Here is a 22,646-nt window from a genome sequence, read left to right as displayed (position 1 = left end):
CCTCAATATGCTCAAAAATGTCATTAATCATAATGTTGAACAGTACTGGACTACAAACACTACCCTGCAGAGTACCATTCTCAACCCTATATTCTTTTGAGTGCTCTGTCCCTCCCTACCCTAACCTCTATTGTCCTGCCAAAAAGAAAATCTAGTACCCAATTATACAACCTACCACCCACACCCAACTTACTTAATTTGATGAGCAACCCTTCCTTCCATAGCATATTTTTCAACATCGAAAAAGACAGCTAACACCATTTCTTTATTCGTTTGGGCTTTCCTAATTTCTGATTCTAGGCGTAAAATAGAATCCATAGTATTTCTCCCTCTACGAAACCCACTTTGAAAAGGAGAAAACACATTTTTATTTTCTAGAAAGTAAGTTAACCTTTCTCTGTATTATAATGTCCTCTTCTTGATTCACTTCTACTCCAACCTTAATTCTTATAGGATATCACTCCCCACGTTCCCCACATGTTTTTTGTTTTACGTGGGTGTCTTGCCTTCAGAAACGGTGGCGCAGCTGATTCAAATAACATCCCACTGTGCCACCCTGATTAACAATATATTCACAAACCATTATGGAAAACAACATTGAGTGGATTATTAATGAACGACATTAGCGATCACCTGCCTGTCCTTTCAATTCATGAATGTGATTATAGGAAGAAGAGGGAGTTTAATTAAGGAAATAAAATACAAGAGTAGCAGAACTGACAAATCTAGTTGCATTTAGAAATTATTTAATGATTTATAACTGGAATGGAGTATGTGAAGAATCTGACTTTGACAAAGGATAATATGCTTTATTTTAGGGATGCACGATATATCGGCAATCATATTGGTATTGGCCGATGTTAGTCATTTTTTAACATATCGGCATATGTTAATTTCTGTCATTTGGGGGCAGGACCAGAGACAGTGTGTAAGACTGCCAGCATTTATCTTACCTTTTGGACACATTGGGGAGGCCGTGGACTTAAATTTGGAGAGGCGAATCAAATGCACTCTGTGTAGAATTTTCAATCGCAATGCCCTGGTTCGATTACAGATATACTGTATATTTTTTCGTATTATCCCAAATATCCTCCCACATGTCTTCTGTGATCTCTATGCCCAGTTCTCTCTCCCAGGTCAGTCTTAGTTCCTGTAAACCAGTGACAGATTGGCTCCATTATTTCCATTGTATCAGTGATATGGCATTCTCTTATTGTAAATGTATTTTTATTTAAGTTTCTTGACTTGCAGTAGCCTACTTGCTTTTTTAAATACTTATTTTCTCTTACTATGTTTATTGTCATGCATCAAAATACCAAAGGAAATTCCTTCTCATTCTAATAAACAGAGAGGTGTTTGGTGCATTGTTTGGTCGGTGCAAACTCCAGTCTTGTAGGGGGCGCTAGTGCACCCGCGGGTCGGATGCCAGCCGAGTTCATAATAACAAGCAGAGGAAGAAGAAGCTAGCTTTTAGCTAGCAGCCTGGCCTGCTTTGCTTTCTGCAGCGCACCGACTAAACTGACATGACTGCGAGATATCCTGCAAACACCACTCTTTAAATCATCTAATTGGCTTTTATTTTGTATTCTTATCTTATTCTATTGTTTTAATCACCGGGGCGACATGAGCGGGATACCGGGCACCACAGTGGTCCAGATCACCAACCTGTCTTCAGCCGTGAGCAGCGAGCAGATGCGCACTCTGTTCGGCTTCCTGGGGGACATCGAGGAGCTGCGGCTCTACCCGCCCGAGTAAGCGCAGCCCACTCGGGCATGTCCGACAAGGCAACAGCCTGGCTCTGCGGCCCTCTCGCACAGGCTGGATAATCATGATGCAAATTCTCTGCCTGTAATTCATTATTGTCCTTTGTGTTCTTGTCGTTCACAGCAATGCGCCCCTCTCTTTCTCGTCCAAAGTGTGCTATATAAAGTACCGAGAACCGTCCAGTGTTGGTGTGGCGCAACATCTAACCAATACTGTTTTTATTGACAGAGCTCTGATAGTAGTGCCATGTGCGGAAGGTGAGTGCAATCAGAAGATGTCTGGGGTTTTCTCAGTGGACGTGTGGCCTCCTTCCCTTGAATTCAGCTTTCACTTCTGTTTTGTTTGGGATGATTTCTGACACGATTTCCCCCTCACACACATCGAAAGGGCAATTTATGTCATTGACAAGTTCATATTTAACTAGGGCTGGACGATATGGTTTAAATTATGCAACTCACGTTAATCAAACTAAATTAATGTTCATGGCATTGAACCAAATGGTAAGGTTAGGTGTGTGATGTCATATAAACAAAACAAACGTTCAAATAATTTTCCTACCATACCTCATTTAATTAGTTTTTAAAGTAAAATTCGCTTGTCATCGTCAATTTAGACAGCAGAAATATGTCACGATATCAGCGTGCGCCGTGCAACATAATATGATCATGATATGATTCCACTGAAAGACAATAAACAATATTGAATTATCGTCCAGCCCTATTTTTGCCTTTTATGTGTGAAACTGCAACATTCACAGGTTGTTTCATCACTTCATTTAAACTTAATTGCACAAAGTTTTAGCCATAGTTCAGGGTGCTGTGCTTGGTGACACAAGGTGGTTTCAACAGTAGAACTGTAGTTTTTTTTCCAAGCTTCAAGACAAATTGTCAGTTGTACTATTTATTTATGGGCTTACCCCACTGCAAACACTGGGTTCTAAGCAACTAGTAGTTGGTGTTTGTTTTCTCCCCCACATAAGGAATAGTGATAGTAGTTATAAGACAATGGTAAAATAAATACATGGCAATAGAGCTAACAATCTTTTTTCTCTTTTCTTTTTGGTACCTTTTACCCCCTTAAATCCCCCCCTTTTGGTGCCACTGTATAGCTAAAGAAATAAAATAATACCGCCTCTAACTTGATGCTTTTGACCACGTGACTTGGTGCTGGATGGCTACTGAGTTTATTAATTTGGTTTTGTATGTTTTTTCTGTGTGATTATGTGTGCATATCAGATGACTAGACTGGCCCAGCTGTTACACTACACTAGCCTGAGTCAGGCATTGTTTTCCAAGCCACTATCCCCGATCGGGCCAACGCAGCCTTCACGGGGGGAATGTGACCAGGAGCGTAGCCCGCTGAACCTTCCAAGATGGACACCTTGTCTCTTTTGATTTATTTTTCTTTTCTTTTTGGTTTGTTTCCTTTCATACTTTCCCATGTTGTCCACTCTCTGCTGTCTCTATCTAGAAACTACAGTATCTCCTATCTCTAGCGTTGTTTTATATTTGTTATTTTGGTTTGTTATTTTGATTTTTGTCCAACCCCCACCCCCAACCCCCACCCCTCTCTCTCTCTGCTTCTACAGCTGCAGCTTGTATGTGATTGGGTTCTGGCCAGGTTGCTACGGCATACCGGTGGGATGCGTATCACACATGGGGTGCTATGAAGATCACTAACACTTTACTCTCTTTGTCTCCTACTCTTTGTTGATATAGTGAGGGCCTAGTCATGTTAAAGGGACAGTTCACCCCAAAAATCAAGAATACACATTTTCGTCTTGTAGTGCTATTTATCCATCGAGATCGTTTTGGTGTGAGTTTCTGTGTTTTTGAGATATCGACCATAGAGATGTCTGCCTTCTCTCCAATACAATGGAACGGGATGGCACTCGGCTTGTGGTGCTCAAAGCGCTTTTAGTACCACTAAGCCGAGTCGTGCCATCCAGTTCCATTGTATTTGAGAGAAGGCAGACATCTCTATGGCCGATATCTCCAAAACTCAGCAACTCACCAAAACGATCTAAATTACCGTAGATGGATAAATAGCACTGCCAGAGGAAGATAATGTATTTTTGATTTTGTGGTGAACTGTCCCTTTAAATGAGAGAGTATGAGACCCAATAACAAAACCGCTCCCTCATTTGGCCAAAATATATGTTCTATATTCTAAGAGTTTTCCCTCACATTGCTGTGCATTGCAGCTTTGAAATGGATCTTTAAGCAGCTAAGAAACCATCCATTAAACTTCATGATCTTTTTCTACTTGGACAGTCGTGACACAAGCATTAATGCTTTGCGTTGTTATGTTTGGAAATAGATTTCCTGGCACTGGAAGTGTTTAGGAAGCACACTTGTCTTGTTACATATATGGTAATTCATACTCCGTTCCTCCAGCTTATGGTGAAGTGCATCTGTAGCTATGTTTGCATCCTCGTAATGTTAATATTCCAGCTCTCAAGTGTAAAGCTCTCCTCTTTAATGCACCTCTCTTCTGCACCAAAGAAGCAGCAGATTTAATCAGGATTGACATGATGAAGTTTCCTAATTGGATGCTTTATTTTGGTTAACATTTCCTCCAATTCTTAAAATTGTTGTTCTTTTCTGTATTTGATGTCCTGTGTGCTGCAGCCATTGGGGTTATCTTGTGTTGCACACCTTTCCAACACGGCGAAAACGATCGCCCCTTCCCCCCCACGGAAAAGCGCCCATGCTTGATATCGTATGGTTCATGACCAATATGTTTCCAGTACAGGTGACCCATGCATCAAAGTGTTGACTCATTCTCTGCATTGTTTTTCTTTCTTCCTTTTTTATCTATGAAAAGAGACCAAGGACAAAATCAGTTTTTCTTTTGTTTGTGAGAAAAACAGTAAAAGACTTTTGAAGTTCTTTGCCAGTGATAATTCAGATTGACCGAGGAAGAATATTTAACTCTTAATGAAGCCAAAGTAAGGATGCTCGGTCTCCTGTATACCATGGTTAGACTGTAGAACACTTGTAGGCTGTGTGAGGAAGTTTATGCTCTCTTTTTCTCTAGAATACAGTGGGCTAAATGTGCAGACATAGAGGAGACAGAGAGGAAAGTCCCTCTATTGCCTTCACCAACACCTGCTTCTGTCCTGCAGGGAAGATCCCGGAGGAGGCTAAGGCCTTGTCGCTCTTGGCGCCGGCCGCCCCTGCGGTGCCCAGTCTGATGCCTGGTGCCGGACTGCTCCCACTTCCCACTCCAGCTCCCATTCAGAATGTGAGTCTGCTCCCACTTCCCACTCCAGCTCCCATTCAGAATGTGAGTCGGCTGCTTTCCTCCTCTTGATTGTCTCATGCACCCGTCATGTGACTCCTGTCACGCGAGTGGGCTGGGCAATATATCAACGTTAAATCGATATCGCGAGATGAGACTCTAGATCACCTTAGGTTTTGGATATTGTAGTGTCGCCTATCGGCATTACAGTAAAGTGCCGTGACTGCCGTCGTTTTCGGAAACTTACCAGACTGCTCTAGCTGTTCTATTATTTGCCTTTTACCCACTTAGTCGGGGAGGCTGTGGCTCAGGAGGTAGAGCGGGTCGTCCGCTAATCGCTTTGGTTCAAAGAGGTCCGTGGGTTCGATCCCCAGCTCTTCCAAGTCCGTATGTCGAAGTGTCCTTGGGTAATTAAGATACTGAACCCCAAATTGCTCCCGATGGTGGCGCCAGCACCCTGCGTGGGTGTCTGAATGTACCTACCCATTGTAAAGCACTTTGGATAAAAGTGCTATATAAATGCAGGCCATTTACCATTTAGTCATTCTATCCACATTACTGACGATTAATTATCAGAATTCTCATTGTGGAAATATTTTGTGAAAGCACCAAGTTACAACTGAACATTTAGCCCACTCCGTAGAAAATGCACAGATGGGTTGTGTATCGTCGTTGAGCCTAGAAATAGAGATATGATTTTTGGTACATATCACCCTGCCCTACTGTCATAACGTGTGTTTTTTCTTGGCACCCGCAGTTGAACCTTCCCATAGTGAATCGGCCGTCGGCTGTGCTGGACAACCTGGCGGGGGCATCACCATCATCATCATCACTGCTCTCCCAGCCCCCCCTCATGGGGAATGTGGATCCCTCTAAAATCGATGAGATCAGGAGGACCGTCTACGTTGGCAACCTGAACTCACAGGTAGCAAACGCTGAATCTAGATCAGATTTGAGTTGGAAACATACCATCTTTCCTACACAAGATGATTTGTTTTTGCCAACTCTGTCTATATTTCCACAGGTCCTTGAAATCCCGGAAAGTGTGAATTGGGGGCGAGGCCTTGAAAGTTTTTGAAAATAGACATAAATAGACGTGGGTCATTGAAAGTGCTTGAATGTATATATTTTGTGCAAGAATAGAAATTGAATTGACCCCACCACCCCCCTAATGTGTCATCACTGTAACACAGCGCAGTTGAAATGTTCACCCATTCAAGCCTCTCTTTTTTTTCATTGTTGTCTGATCTTCTGTAAAGCCTGCTTGTTCTCATCCTCAGTGTTGTGACTAGAGCCCGACCCATACTGGATTTTTGAGGCCGATGCCGATATTAGGGAGTAAAACAATTCCGATATCGATATATCGGCCGATATTCTTATATTAAATATACACATTATATTACACAATGTTTTTGCAAAGATCCCTCAAATATCAAACACTTGACAAAGATATGACTTGACATGACTTGAGATGTAATGTAGGCAGGATATTTTACAGCTTATCAAAACTTTATTGTCCAAAATGACATCAATGCAATGAAACAGTAAACGTAACTGGGGATTTAATCATTATAAATAACTAGAAATACAAAAACACAAATAGAACAAATATAAAATATAACGAATTAAGAAAAAATATCAAATATACACAACATGTTGTCTATGACTTAAGAAATACAAAATAAAAAAAATATCGGCATATCGGCCAACTTATCGACCGATATATCGGTTATCGGCCGATAATATCGGTCGGGCTCTAGTTGTAACAGTAATTAACCTTGATTTGTGTCTCAAACTATGCTGTGTTGGATCCTTGAATTTGAGGGAATTGGGCCTGGAAAGTCCTGGGAAAAGCCCCTTGATTTGATGTTCTAGAAGGTGCAGGAACCCTGCCATCTGATTCTCTCCCCTATCTTCATGTGTTACGTTTGCGAAACAGTGACGGTCTCCTGGCATGGTGCTGCGCTTCTAAACATGCCGTCTTTCATTCGTAGACCACCACTGCAGAACAGCTGCTGGAGTTCTTCAAGCAGGTGGGAGACGTGAAGTTCGTGCGGATGGCCGGGGACGAGACTCAGCCGACGCGTTTCGCCTTCGTCGAGTTCGTTCACCAGGACTACGTGGCCCGAGCCCTGACCTTCAACGGAGTCATGTTTGGAGACAGACCCTTGAAGTAAGGATTGCAGTATCTCAGTACAGTTAATTCAGCGTCCGACATTGTAAATGGAATCCCGTCAGTGAGAAATGTAGCAGTTTGTTGTCTTGATTCGTGGTTTTAAAGGATAAGTTCACCCAAAAAGGGAAGTTCAGTCATTATACTCACCCCCATCCCGATAGGACGGCTGAAGCAAAACACAGAATGATCCTAAACGATTGTAAAATAAAAATCTAAATAACTACGGGGGGGGGGGTCTTGGAATAAGTCAGAAAAAGTTCTTAAAAGGTATTGAATTTAACTTCAGGATTCCTGCATACTGTACTGTATATCCTGCTACTGTAGCCAGGTGCTCCAAGAAGGTGGAGGCAGTTACTGCAGTTACTGTAGCAGAGAAGATTTCAGCTCAAAACAGGCTGTAAATGATGTCTTTTCAAGTCAACTCAGCATCTCAGGTCTTGTGGAGACTTGGATTACGCCACGTGAGCGGTATTGGAGGCACATAAAAAAAAAGTGTTTTGCTGTGAAACGCCACAAATGTTTTGTAGACTAAAAAAACCTCATCTGTCCTTCCATTGGCATGATAGGGGTGAGTAGATAAGGACAGCATTTTATTTTTTATTTTTTTGGGGTGCACTTATCCTTTTTACACGTTCACTGCCAATGACGTATTAATCCGTCAAAAAAAATCCAACGGTTGACTGCCAATGACGTATTAACACATTCACTGCCAGCCGTTTTTTTTTTACTGTAGGTAGGTTCTGCCAGAGGGTTTTTTTGAGGATTCTGGCTCATCTTTCAAGACCCGAGGATTCTTTTCTGCTAAGATTTTGTGAACACACAATATCTCAAAAGAACTAATAGAATGTGTGCTTTCTCTGTCTAAAAGAGTTAGTTTGTAGAGTTAGTAGTTATGTAAGCATTAGCAGTTGAATACAGCATGGTTTCAGCGTCTGGAAAATTATTCTGAGATAAACGGCTTTTTGTGAAATTCGATAGAACAGTCACTTTAACCATTCATTTTTGGCATCAGTAAGACGTCAGACATCTAAACAATAGTTTTGAACAGTAATTTCTAGGGGTGGGCGGGAGTACTCGGGTACTCGAGTACTCGTTCATAATGTCAGTACTCGAGTAATGTTTCCGCTGTTCGGGTACTCGCCCCACCCCTTTAAAAATGATAGGCACGCATCGTCATGTGGATCCAGCTATACAGGCAGCATGGCTGTGTGTTTCAGATAGGCATAACTGCACGGGCGTCAAGTCAGCCAAAATGTAAAAGTATGTCATCTGCTTTAGGGCTTTCAAAATAAAACCCTTATTGTAACATTGGCATTAATATTAATTTTGAGTAATGCTTTACAGCCACAGTTTCACTCGTAATCTTAACATCACGAGTATTTTGATACAAGGTTTGCTGCTTTGTTCGTTGAAATACCTTTTTCTCATCCAACATGCATCAATAAGCTATTTACTTTTGTAAAGTAATATTATTTTGAAAGTTTTAACCGGAAGTTTCTCAGCTCATCACGAGAATTGACTGGTGGAGATGCGCTCCCGTTAACGACACGAGACAGACGCACGCTTCTCCACAACGCACCCCCGATAAAACTCATTGAAAACATGGCACTTTTACTGACTACACTGTCGTCGTTGTCCCATAACGTTAGCGACAGGAAATGTGGAGAATGAATCACTTTATTGCTTCATGGCGATCACTATTTAGCTGCAGCTACGTTATGGTCACTGGCCAGTTTTCACTTTTTGGCAGAACACCGGACCTTGTAACCCGTGGATTTACGTTACTTTAACAGTGATCATGAAGCAGAATGGATTATACCGGACATGTAGGCCTATTGGAAATGAGCCTTCGCTTGTTTCACAAGTCTGCTCGAACAAAACGCTGAATGCCATCCAACCACCGGAGATCTGAGGTAGGGACAACAGCTGCAGCTAACGTCACCTAATGGTCCCCCTCCTCACAAAAAGTGCTACAGGTAGTGCTTTTTCCATGCAAAAATACAAACGTTATGTGTGAACAGCCCCATAGACAGCAGATTACCCCTGCTCCGTCATTACCATAGTAATAGATATTCAAAATGAACTGCTTAACATAGCCAAACTTGGGTTAAGCGTGTGTTTCTACACGGACCCCCAAAGCCGGACCCCCCCCCCCCCCCCCCCCCCCCCCCCACAGCGAGTACTCGATTACTCGTTAATAATAGAAGGAGAGTACTCGGGTATTTATATTGGTTAAAATGCCCATCCCTAGTAATTTCCTCCATAACAGCAGGCAACACCCCTCTGCTTCAAACTCCTCCCTCCGTGTGTGTTCTTCTTGGCTGCAGCGGGCATGTCACAAGCTCGTTGCTGCTGCTGCTGTAACCTCGCGTCACCAGGCTCACTGCTTCTGCTGCTGCTGCCTGTCTGCTGGCGGCCGCTCGGCAAGTCTGGATATGGGCTCGCTCGTTTCTTGTGATTTCGGTTGAGAGCTTTGATGAAGCTTTTGCGATTCTGGTCTTATTTATGCTGCGTGTTTCAAAGTGTGTTCCACCCGTAATCTATTATGCAAATTTGCAATCCCGCACCGCCAGCAATCAGCGCGAAAATGAAAGCGTTTTCGCCAATCCATTTTCATGAGAATGGCTTCCTCAAACTGCTTTTTGCTTGCCTTCCTCTAGTCTGGGAGAGCACTGTCGCCACTTAGTGGGTCCGTGGAATGGGTTGTACACGTTCGCTGGCTTCAATATTTTTATAGGAGACGTGGGGAGCGTTGAACCACGTCCCACCGTAAAAAAAAAAAAAAAAAAATTTAAGCCGAGATATCTCGTCATTGGCAGTGAACCGTTGGATTCTGTAAGCCGAGATATCTCGTCAATGGCAGTGAACGTGTGAATACGTTTTTTTTTTTTGACGGTGGGACGTTGATCTAACCCTTTTACGTCTCCTATACCAATATTGGAGGTATTGAATGTGTATAATCTATTTTACCGACCCACTGAGTGGCGACATGTCTCTCCAGAGTAGAAAGAGGCGAGCCAAAACTGGAGGGAAAAGCGCGAGGAAGCCGTTCTCATACTGTAAAATGGATGGCGAAAACGCTTTCACTTTCGCGCTGACGCACAGCGGTGGCAACGGTGGGGGGTTCCAAGAATAGACTGGATGCACACTTTGAAACATGCACCATAAATAAGCCCAGAATCGCAAGAGCTTCATCAGAGCTCTCAACCGAAACGCCAAGAAACGAGCGAAACCCATCCAGCGAGCCCCATCCAGACTGCCAGGCAGCAGCCAGGCAGCAGCAACTCGTTTGTCACAGACCCGCTGCAGAGCCAAGGAGGGCGGAGGAGAACGCCCACGGAGGGAGGAGTTGGAAGCAGAGGGGGGTTTCCTGCTGTTATGGAGGAAATTACTGTTCAAAACTATTGTTTAGATGTCTGATGTCTTACTGATGCCAAAAATGAATGGTTAAAGTGACTGTTCTATCGAATTTCACAAAAAGCCGTTTATCTCAGAATAAATTTTCAGACGCTGAAACCATGCTGTATTCAACTGCTAATGCTTACATAACTACTAACTCTACAAACTAACTCTTTTAGACAGAGAAAGCACACATTCTATTAGTTCTTTTGAGATATTGTGTGTTCACAAAATCCTAACAGAAACGAATCCTCGGCTCTTGAAAGATGAGCCAAAATTCTCCAAAAAAAAACTTGGCAGAAGCTAACTACAGTATTGAAAAACGGCTGGCAGTGAATGTGTTAAGAGTGAAATCTGCAGTTGCTGTCAGCTGATTGTGTTGTTGTTTTCCAGGATTAATCATTCCAACAATGCCATAGTGAAGCCGCCGGAGCTGACGCCACAGGCTGCTGCCAAGGAGCTGGAGAGCGTGATGAAGAGGGTCAGGGAGGCCTCGTCCACCATCGCAGCTGTATTGGAACCAGGTAGAAAACCACCCCGTCTGTTCTGATCTGCTGTGTGCGTCTGCTCATAGTTCTGATCTGCTGTGTGCGTCTGATCTGCTGTGTGCGTCTGCTCATAGTTCTGATCTGCTGTGTGCTTCGGCTCATAGTGACGCAGCGCTGAAGTGATGTGGAACTCTTGACTGACACTGCTCTTCCTTTCAGTAGAGGAAAAGAAGCGCTCCCCCAGTCGCTCCAGGAAGCCGCGCCGCTCCCGCTCGCACTCGAAGACTCGCAAGAAAAGGTCCCGATCGAGAAACAGGTACTGAGCCTGAACAGCTGTCTGGACTTTGTCACTTTAGACTGCTTCTGATACTCGTTGGAGCACGCTGTGTGTGTGTGTGTCTCTCTTGCTGGATGCTGTAGGTAGTGCTATCACTAATTGCTGATACCCGTTGGAGCGTGCAAATGTGCAATCGCTGTCTGTGGGGGTGGGTGGGTGTCACCTAGGGATGGGTACCGAGCACCGGTATTTAATTCGTACCGGATGCTGATTGGTCGGTACCGGCCGTATCGATAAGGTCCTGGATGTTCGGTGTTGCTATCGATATTTTATGTTATTTTTTATTATTATTTGTTTTTTACCTTTCCCTAATGATGACGTGGCGGGACCAGGCATTTGACGTTGCGTGTTTACACTCCTGTCCTGTCACTACGCTTGTGACAGGCCTGAATCAGCAGTATATTTGGAAGAAGTGATGTTTTTGTGTTAAAATAAGTGTTAAATGGCTCTATATGCTGACAGCAATCATTGAAATAGTGTTTGGTCAGGCACTCCCAACCCCCGCTGTACTCTGTCTCTGTCCTGGAGTCCTGCATGCAGGGTGGACGTATCTCTGCAACCGTAAGTCATAGAGACTCATGGATAATGGCATTGGATTCCGGGTGAAAAAATAGATATAGTTAAATAAAGGCATCGCAAACCCAGAAAATGTAAACATTTCTCTGATTGGTTCAAATTTGGCGTTGCTGTCAGAATATAGAGCCATTTAACACTTATTTTAACACAAAAATATCACTGAGTGCAGCTTTAACTTTAACGTCTGTCTATATAGCTCAACTTGCAGGATATATTGTTTTGTTTTGCTGTGCTGCGCTGCGCGTGTTAGAGAACGCAAGCGGTATAGTCTGCCATCACTGTAACACAGCACAGTTGAGAAGTGTTCACACATTCAAGCCTCTCTCTTTTTAATTGTTGTCTGTGAGCTTTAGTAAAGCTGCTAGTTCTCATTATAAAAATGCTCAGTGTTGTAACTGTAATGAACCTCTGTCTGTGTCTCAAACTGCCATGTTGGGTCCTTCCTTGAATTATAGATTTTTAAGGCGTGGGAACCCAGTGATTATGCTTATTGTCATTATCAGTGACATTGTTCTCCCCGACAGGAGCAAACTGTCTGTGAGGTCGTGGCCAAGGGTAAGCAACCCCCGCAGTGGCCACAGGAGGCGCTCTCGCTCCAAAGACAGGAGGCACAGCCGCAGTCGATCCAGGTATGACTGAACTAAATAGAATACTAAACTATTTGAGGAAATGCCTTGAAGTCATTGAAGTGAAAGATTGAAAAATGAATAGAGCAGAAATATCCAGAGGCAGACATAGGGATAACATTTTCTGTGTGTGTGTCTGTGTGAAGGGCCAATCAAAGCAGGTTCAAAGTGTTCAGGCAGGAGAAAAGGCAATTGGCCCCACTTGGCTGTATGCAGAACACCTATGTGAGCACCCTGGTGCGAAAGGCCCCACCTCCTGGGAAATGTAGTCTATAAGTTTTGTAGTTTTAAGTACTGGATTACTGTGCCTATGTGAGCACCCTGGTGCGAAAGGCCCCACCTCCTGGGAAATGTAGTCTATAAGTTTTGTAGTTTTAAGTACTGGATTACTGTGCCTATGTGAGCACCCTGGTGCGAAAGGCCCCACCTCCTGGGAAATGTAGTCTATAAATTTTGTAGTTTTAAGTACTGGATTACTGTGCCTATGTGAGCACCCTGGTGCGAAAGGCCCCACCTCCTGGGAAATGTAGTCTATAAGTTTTGTAGTTTTAAGTACTGGATTACTGTGCCTATGTGAGCACCCTGGTGCGAAAGGCCCCACCTCCTGGGAAATGTAGTCTATAAGTTTTGTAGTTTTAAGTACTGGATTACTGTGCCTATGTGAGCACCCTGGTGCGAAAGGCCCCACCTCCTGGGAAATGTAGTCTATAAGTTTTGTAGTTTTAAGTACTGGATTACTGTGCCTATGTGAGCACCCTGGTGCGAAAGGCCCCACCTCCTGGGAAATGTAGTCTATAAGTTTTGTAGTTTTAAGTACTGGATTACTGTGCCTATGTGAGCACCCTGGTGCGAAAGGCCCCACCTCCTGGGAAATGTAGTCTCTAAGTTTTGTAGTTTTAAGTACTGGATTACTGTGCCTATGTGAGCACCCTGGTGCGAAAGGCCCCACCTCCTGGGAAATGTAGTCTATAAGTTTTGTAGTTTTAAGTACTGGATTACTGTGCCTATGTGAGCACCCTGGTGCGAAAGGCCCCACCTCCTGGGAAATGTAGTCTATAAGTTTTGTAGTTTTAAGTACTGGATTACTGTGCCTATGTGAGCACCCTGGTGCGAAAGGCCCCACCTCCTGGGAAATGTAGTCTCTAAGTCAGCGGTTCCCACCTTGGGGGATTGGGGGACCCTTTACATGAGGATGGTTTCCTATGGTGACGGGGAATTATTGTATCGTTAGTGCCTCCCTTTTAGACGGCAACGGCGAATTTGCGCTTAGGAAACGACGCATTTTGAAACCACCCTCCAGAGTGAAATTCTTGGTGATGCTCCCCGCTGATCGCTCCGTGTAATCGCTTTGAGACGGCTCATTTCAGAAACTCTGACGTGCCTGCACACACGACACACGCGATTACGTCATAGCCATAAGACGTCGCTATGTTAGAATTTCGGCTCCGAAATTGTAAAATGGTAATCCACGGAGCAGATAGTAAGTGAATACAATTTCATTCAAGTCTAGAAGTGAGTCGCCTTAAAGTTAATATCCCAGTCTTCTTCTGTTTACCACGGCGGGTATTGTGCTGCGCGTACCATTATTTACCGTGTGTAGCCTCCACACAATAGGGACATGTCATGTTTTGCAGTGATCAAGGCAAACTGTGTTGTTTTTGAATGGAGAGACACCTAACGTTAGTCTGGCTGACTGTGACAGAGGAGAGGACAGTAAATTAACATTAGTCTGGCTGACTGTTAGTCTGACTGACTGTGAGAGAGGAGAGGACTGTAACCTAACGTTAGTCCGGAAGCCAACCGGAAGTGCCCAGGAAACTTGTCCAAGTTGTGGAGCGACGAGCAACGCCCCGTTGACCATCACACTGCCACCTAGCGACCTGGCATGTACATTACGGCGTTTTAAAAATTCAACAGCGCTCATGTAAACGGGGAGAAGATGTGAAGGAAAAGGTGTGAAGGAAACGCTATTGTGTCGTTTCTTCCAGAAACTGTCCTCGTGTAAAGGGCCCCTAATAATAAAAATGTAGTCTCTGTCCAACCTTGGGGTCGTTGTTGTGTTTTTTTTAACACATGCAATTTAAAACTACCGAAGAGGAATCAGAATTCTGAAAATAAAGTTAGAATTCTGAGTTTAATGTCAGAATTCTGGAAAAAAGTCAGAATTCTGAGATTAAAGTTCTCCTAGAAGTATTTACTGTCACACGGGAATGAGAGACACAGAATCCTGACGAGAAAATGTTTTGAGCTTTTATACTCTGTGCGGTTTCTCCTAGTGGAAGTGACCATTATTTTTGGAAACTCTACCGCCCAGCCGTGTCCACGTAGTTAGAAAGTGTGTGTGTGGGGAGGATGGGGGGGTTAATGTAGTGGTGGAGTCCCTGCCTACAAACAAGAGGGTCGCGGGTTCGCGCCCCCGTGTTACCTGCGGGTGGGAACTGCGAAGCCGGATTGAGGGTGTGTCGTGTCCCTTCTGGTCGCTGCACTAGCGCCTCCTCTGGTCGGTCGGGGGACCTTGATCCTCCCACGTGCTACGTGCCGCCGTTGAGGCTCCCCGTTGTCGGGTGAAAAGAAGCGGCTGGCAACTGCGCATGTGTCGGAGGAAGCATGGTGCTAGTCTACCGCTCTCTCTAGAATTTGCACTTTAAGGGGGTAGGCTGCTGGGGGCAAGACATATCTGCCCTTGTTAAGTCACTTTGTTCACACAGGGAACACATAAGGAGGAGCAGAGGTCAGTCCAGGAGCCCTCGGGTTAAAAAACCTCGATCACCCTCACCGAGGAGGTAAAACCCACACATCTCCACCATGTCTTACCAAACCACACATCTCCACCATGCCTTACCAAACCACACATCTCCACCCTGCCTTACCAAACCACACATCTCCACCATGTCTTACCAATCCACACATCTCCACCCTGCCTTACCAAACCACACATCTCCACCCTGCCTTACCAAACCACACATCTCCAACCTGCCTTACCAAACCACACATCTCCACCCTGCCTTACCAAACCACACATCTCCAACCTGCCTTACCAAACCACACATCTCCACCCTGCCTTACCAAACCACACATCTCCACCCTGCCTTACCAAACCACACATCTCCACCCTGCCTTACCAAACCACACATCTCCACCATGTCTTACCAAACCACACATCTCCACCTGCCTTACCAAACCACACATCTCCACCCTGCCTTACCAAACCACACATCTCCACCCTGCCTTACCAAACCACACATCTCCACCCTGCCTTACCAAACCACACATCTACACCCTGCCTTACCAAACCACACATCTACACCCTGCCTTACCAAACCACACATCTACACCCTGTCTTACCAAACCACACATCTCCACCCTGCCTTACCAAACCACACATCTACACCCTGCCTTACCAAACCACACATCTACACCCTGCCTTACCAAACCACACATCTACACCCTGCCTTACCAAACCACACATCTCCACCCTGCCTTACCAAACCACACATCTACACCCTGCCTTACCAAACCACACATCTCCACCCATCTCCACCCTGCCTTACCAAACCACACATCTCCACCCTGCCTTACCAAACCACACATCTCCACCCTGCCTTACCAAACCACACATCTCCACCTTGCCTTACCAAACCACACATCTCCACCCTGCCTTACCAAACCACACATCTCCACCCTGCCTTACCAAACCACACATCTCCACCCTGCCTTACCAAACCACACATCTCCACCCTGCCTTACCAAACCACACATCTCCACCCTGCCTTACCAAACCACACATCTCCACCCTGCCTTACCAAACCACACATCTCCACCCTGCCTTACCAAACCACACATCTCCTTACCAAAACGTTTTCCTTCCATTGGAGCCATACAACCATTAACAACCACTTATTCCCAGAGGCATGTGGTGGCCTTATGTTTGACTGTTTGTTTGCCTCTTCCAGGGGCAAGAGAGAGAAGAGGAGGGAGCGCAGCAGGGACAGGAAGGAGCGGTCTACATCCAGGAAGAGGAGCCGCAAAGATGAGGAGAAGACGGACCGCAACAAGGCTAAACCTGTGGAGAAAACTACGGTAACGTCCCTGTACAGGTGCACTGATAAGTGCCTGCCCTGTAGTACTGTAGTCGGTGCCTATCCAGCCCCCAAGTACTCATACTCAGATTTCCAAATTAAACAGTCCCGTTGCAGATACCTTACTTAAAGGAATAGTTCATCCAAAAATTCAAATTTTGTCAATATCTACTCAACCTCATGTCAGTGGAAACACCGGTGACAGCTTAGTGTCGGCCTTCAAAACAACTGAATTGGCTGGGAATTGGTTCTACTTTGTTCTTTAGACTTTCCAAAAACTCTAAAGTTGTAAAGAATGTAATGGCTTACATTACAAGATGAAGCCATTCATGTCCAAAACGTCAATGGAATTAATTTAATTTTGCAGTTAAATACATTTATATAATGAGCAGAGTGGCACGTCTTCACTTAAAGCAGAGCAGTCAGCCAATCATAATGAATCAATGTCCAAACAGCAGCACTCTTGAGGAGCTCCAGAAAGTGATAACTCTGGACAACACTTACCGGAGAAAAATATTTGCATATTTTTGGTAGAACATAATAGAAAATCCTATGAATACACATTTAAATTTGAATGTGATAATCTGTCCACTCTTGAGCCACTTGAGGCTAATGAGAGGCAGTGTATGCATGTCCAGAGATTCAGAGAATGTGCAAGTTTTGACTAAACAATGTCTTTGAATCTGAAATGGATCTAATGTCACATGTCAAGTGCTTGAAACGGAAGTCCTATTTAGCCATGTGTATTCACCATCTGGTGCTGCCTATCAAGTGTGTTTTGAAGCCAAATACAAAAGTAACTGTGTTCCAAAGATTCACTGGTGATGTGCTGTACATTAAAAGCCACAATGTTATTCTCTTTAGGGGCACTCAGCCGATCGACATAATAAAGTACTCGTATAAGTTCAGAAAAATTGACAGTATATTGATGTGGTCAACTTGCTGTTTCCCCTTGTCTTATGATGCAGGCACCATAAAACACATCAATACTGGCCTACTTTTGAAATGTTTCCTCCAAAGATCCTTATCAGAATGCCCTTGAGATAAAAGATCACGCTTTTCAACCTCGTCGCGTTTCATGTTTTGCATCGACAACAATCTGCAGACTGAGGAAGAAATGTTCCACTTGGAAACCACGAGAAAGCGCCCGTGCAGATGTGTGTGTTTGGAGTTGCACTGCAGTGTCTAGTCGACACAGCCATGATTCCCAAAGTGTGGCGGTACTGCAGGTGGGCCGCGAGTGGTCTGCCAACACAACCGATTTCCACGGGCAATGAAATGGCTGTAGCAGGGCTCATTTGTGCCAACCATGTCATGCTAGCGTGTCAGGAAGGGGGCTAAATAACACTCCAAATGTAGGCAGAATTTTGAAATTGTTTTTCCCTCGACCAAAATGTTGCCTACATTTGGAGCAGTACAACTCCAAACACACACATTTGCATGAGCATTTTAAGTTTCCACTGGTTTTGTGTTCATCGGGCTAAGTTGGCTGGATGCTCCTCATCTCCGCGGCACCATCAGCTCAGTGTTTGCGAGGAAGAGCTGCAACGCACAGTTTAAAGTGAGTTGTGCAGCGCCTTAAAGCCGACACAAATGTGTTTAATCTAGGCTTCAACGTTTTTATGTTTCATAGGCTGCTGTGCTGTGGGAATATGCAATATGTTGCTGCTGTGGAATTAAAGCTTTTGATTGAGGAAAAAAATGTTTGGCATCGTAAATTTGGTATTTTAATGACAATTTAATATGTTGATTGATCGTTAACGTTACCGATGATCGATTTAGGAACATGCTTACAATTTATTTTTTAGTTTTATTTATTTTATTCGTAATCTATTGAGGGGTCTTTTTTCACTCAAGTCATATTATTATATCAAGGCATACTGAAATGTGACTACCGCTAATACAACTTGCGTGGCAGCTGCTGATCAGTCTCGTTTGCTGGTCATCTGAAAGAGTTGTATCATTCCAGGTGCAAAGGGACAATAACAGGGAGGAAAAGGGAGACGAAGAAAGTGACAGGGAAGACTCGGCCACACCCAGCGAGGACATGACATCGTCACCGTGCGCCCTACACAACGGCAACTACAAGAGGCATGCTAAGGAGGACGCATCCGTGGGTGCAGACGGCACCAAGTGAATATTAAAGATGCCATGGAAATGAGTCCCGTTCCTTCAGATCTTCTGGCACCCAGTGCGTGCGTATACACGCACACACACACACACACACACACACAAACACACACACACACACACACAGACAGATACACACTTGGTCAGGCACAGTGGTGTATTTGCATCAACCCTTCCTCCCATTGAACAGTCCACTTTTTCAGTTCCCTTTAATACAGTCCGCTCGTGCAACAAGTCCCACACTGGACATGTGCCTACATGGACCCCACAATTGAACTCACACCTGAAGGGCAAATGAGCACCTGTTGCAGCGGAGACGGTCCCACCTGTCACATGCTGGATATTCCATCATGTTAGCATTGGGTTTAATATAGAATACTGTTGGTTGGTCAGTTGTTACATTGAAAATGGCCTAAACTATCTCCAGAAGCAAGAGTTGAACATTCAGACATAACACACGGTTATGGAGAGTATATTGGAAGTCCCACCAAGATTGAACATTATGCACTCACAGAGCACAATCCAGAAGTGTGTGATTAAGTTAGGAAATTTTAAATAACGAGACTAAGTTTGCTCATTTATTCCAGTGAGACTTCCATTGACATCAAAATCACAAGTGAAAAAGTTATGGACTGTGAATAACTTTTGTGTCTTTTTTGTGTGTATTTTTGTTTTTGTTTTTTTTTTTTTGGGGGGGGGGGGATTGTGTTCAATGAGTATATATTGTCGTTCTTTGTGTGAACGTGTCCCAAAATATTCCAGTAAGCTGGAAGGAAGGATACAAGGGAGTGGGTCAAGTCTAGGCCCAGTATCCTAACCCTAGGACAGGGACAGCCCCCCAACCCATCCCCCCCCCAGAACCACTAGTGTCCGCCAGCCCAAGACACCCAGCCAGACTGTGTAACAAGAGACTCATGATGACTGTTCCATCCAGAGATCCCACAGTAAGGACTAAGTTTCTACCTGTTTCTATCAGAATGCTCCTTCCCAGCCACTGGAAGCAGATTTTAATAGTGTTTGACTTGTCTGGACATTCCCATGATGGACAGAAACAAACAATATTTTCACTCTCCATCCCTCCATTGACCTCTTCACCACTCGCTTCAGAACTCCAAATAGCCTTTTGTCCCTCTCAGGCTATTTTTTTTTAAATATAAATATATATACTGTATTAGAACATCTACTGTAAGGAAAAAATGTTTTTGTCATCATTTGCAAACGGCAATGTGCAGCAGTAATCTGCTTGAACAATAATAAAAAAAAAAAAAGTTTTGTGCTGTAAATCATGTCTGATTTATTTATGAGATTGGAATGATAAAGTTCTGTCAGGCTGGAGTGCAGGTCGGTGGTGCTGGCAAAACTGTTGAGTAGTGAAATCTGTCTTTACTGCTCAGCAAGCCACATTCACAAAACATTAAAATCCCGGGCAGGACATCTGTGTTTGGTTCTGGACGCTTCCATCTCCTGGTTTACAATGGCCAGCGCTGACGTGGAGATAGGTCTGGTAAGCGACGAGCGAGACTAACAATGAGGTAACTTCAATGGGAGGTCTGATACGATTGCATCAAACCAATCCTGGTACCATATTTTACATTTGGATCATATTTACACTCCTTTAAATCCTAAAATTTACATCGGCAGCTCTGGTAATCGCAATGTAATTTTCCAATCAGGAAATGTAACTTTATAAACAGACTTTGTCTCATAGTAAAATGAATCAAATTTTCTGCCCTTTTTTTTTTTTTTTTTGAGTACTCCTTGTCCGCTGTTGTTGGCATTGCATTGGACTGTGTTCCTGGCCCTTTTCTGACTTGTGGCTGCTACTTGGCTCTGGTCGTGTCTTATTCTCTCTGCATACAGTGTGTTGTGTCACCAGAGTTTTGGTACATTAACTGGGATGGTGAGCAGTGGACGGGGGTTCGTTGAGATTGCATCTCCATACTATAGATTCATTACGGCATTAATGGTTTGTTGGTAAACCAGCGATCAGCCCCGATTAAGCCAAAAATCCTCACCCTTGATTTATTATCGTGAAAGCTGTAGTGATATTGTCATTAATTGAATGTCCTCTTCTCAGGCTTATAAGTTTATGATTGGAATTCGAAGCAAATTGAAAAGCAGTTTCTGAGATTGAACTTTATTTTGTATGCTTAAACCAACTTTTTTGTACCAAGGCATACTTTTAACATTGAAAAAATCCCACGACACACCACCATCCCAAATGTTACAAAATGAAACGGTGCATTGCCGCCAGATCACCCTTCTTTGCTTTATTTTGACCCCCGCTTGTAGTGGGCTCTTATGTTCTCTGTGTTACACCTTTCCCTGTCACTCGGGAGCCAGGGTTACATACATAACTGTTTCTATTTTATAGGTGTACACTTTACATGCTAAGCTTTTGTATTTTGGTTACTAGACAGTAGTTGCAGCAAAATCACAGTCAATGTACCACATTCCCTTTCCTGTTGTTGATGTACTGTTTCATATATAATGCAGGCCTATCATGTAAACTGGTGGTGTTGTGCAAAATGTTTGTGTGACAGGCTAACAAAGCTCACAGTGCCAATCTAGAAGAGGCTGAATATATGAGATGCTGTATTTCACAGGTCAAACACAGACAAGTGAAAAGTGCCTAGACTCAGATTGTACAAAATATTCTAATAAACAGAAACATAATGGAGATTTATTGACAGATGCAACCAGAATTCATTGTTTATATAGGTAAACCCAGATGTATAGCTAAAACTATTAAGAAGTTATATTGAAGTATTGTGAGTACTAGTCTTCAGTAATTAATAGCGGAATAGAGTGGACATTCACAAATGGTGTTATTGTTTAAAAAAAAATCTGCTTGTTGAGTTTTTTCAGTCATTTTTGGTGTTGATAAAGCCATTATGAGTAATGTGGCAAATAAAATAAAAAAGATATCTCCAATCTGGTACCAGATTGATGAGAACATGTTTGTTTTTCTGTCAGTTAATGACTTTAGCCAAATTCCACTTGTATGGTTTTAACAGACCACTTTTTTTTGTGCGTATGCAAGGCTGTTCTGTTTGAAGTGATATCTTGTGTTAATGTTTGGTAAAAGGCATTTCCAACACAGCTGACATCTTTAATAAGTATGTGAAGAATTTTATTTTTTATATTCATTCATTAAACCATGTGGGCTCACTGAGTCCTGAGGGAACGTGCTCTTGATATCTGCGTTTGAGACTTGTAAAGGTTTGAAGAGGTTTTGAAGAGCTTGGATGTAGATACCCAATAAAGAGACGTCTCATTCAGTTGTTCTGCACTGGCTCCTGTGCTGTGTCGTACCATATTCGACAGATAACCGCCAAAAAAAGTACCTGGAAGTGTACTGAAGGGATGCAACACCATTCTTGCACAAGAAATCTGATAGTGTTGCTATTACTTCACTTAAAGGTTCAAAATGTTTGTATACAGTACTGCTCAAACTGCACTTCCTGCTTCCGACTGATTCTGAATCAACCTCAGCGCTGCTGCTGCTCCCCCTGAGCAGGCGCGTTGGATGTGGTCGACCGCAATGTTCTCAGAATGTGTTGAAGATGACATTTGTATTTGAGAGTTGCTGCTTTCATGGTTTATGTGCCCATCTATTCAAGCACGAATTGCAGCTTCCACAACAATGCGACCTCAGAATGTTGTAATGTGGACTTGGCATTCATTTTTATTCGAAATTATTTCTACACTCAAGTCTATGTACGGCTAAATGTAGTGGTGAACCTTAAGCATTTGTATTGTGACTGCAACGTCCTGCTCTCCAGTTTCCTTATTTCTACCTACTTATTGCTAAAAAATCATCAGCTC

The 22,646-nt window shown here is 43.6% G+C and overlaps 1 protein-coding gene across 7 annotated transcripts; it reads left to right on the top strand.

Moving 5' to 3' along the window:
* Nucleotides 1-1,500: 1,500 nt before the first annotated feature.
* Nucleotides 1,501-22,191, top strand: srek1 (splicing regulatory glutamine/lysine-rich protein 1). 7 transcript variants are annotated; one of them, XM_083642296.1, is made up of 11 exons: nt 1,501-1,751; nt 1,888-2,021; nt 4,892-5,010; nt 5,765-5,932; nt 7,002-7,180; nt 10,976-11,106; nt 11,293-11,386; nt 12,508-12,612; nt 15,318-15,392; nt 16,563-16,689; nt 18,658-22,191. In XM_083642296.1, exons 1-11 carry the CDS (start codon nt 1,624-1,626, stop codon nt 18,823-18,825), a joined length of 1,428 nt encoding a protein of 475 aa, XP_083498422.1. In that variant the 5' UTR covers nt 1,501-1,623; the 3' UTR covers nt 18,826-22,191. The 7 variants fall into 7 exon arrangements, with proteins under 7 accessions (XP_083498422.1, XP_083498421.1, XP_083498419.1 ...); XM_083642295.1 differs by having other exon boundaries at nt 11,290-11,386; XM_083642293.1 differs by having other exon boundaries at nt 4,892-5,052.
* The last annotated feature ends 455 nt before the right edge of the window (nt 22,192-22,646 follow it).

This window comes from Poromitra crassiceps (genome assembly GCF_964638095.1).
Source record: "Poromitra crassiceps genome assembly, chromosome: 8".
In the NCBI taxonomy this organism is placed as follows: Eukaryota; Metazoa; Chordata; class Actinopteri; order Beryciformes; family Melamphaidae; genus Poromitra; species Poromitra crassiceps.
The sequence above is the reverse complement of the archived record's forward strand: the minus strand, read 5'-3'. Positions and strand labels throughout refer to the sequence as shown.

What these genes read in the sequence shown, in the direction of transcription:
- srek1 (XM_083642292.1), top strand. Translation starts at nt 1,624, where the DNA reads ATGAGCGGGATACCGGGCACCACAGTGGTCCAGATCACCAACCTGTCT. An exon ending in AGTAGTGCCATGTGCGGAAG is followed by an intron (nt 2,022 to 4,891) that starts GTGAGTGCAATC and finishes TCTGTCCTGCAG; the next exon opens with GGAAGATCCCGGAGGAGGCT. An exon ending in CTCCAGCTCCCATTCAGAAT is followed by an intron (nt 5,053 to 5,764) that starts GTGAGTCGGCTG and finishes TGGCACCCGCAG; the next exon opens with TTGAACCTTCCCATAGTGAA.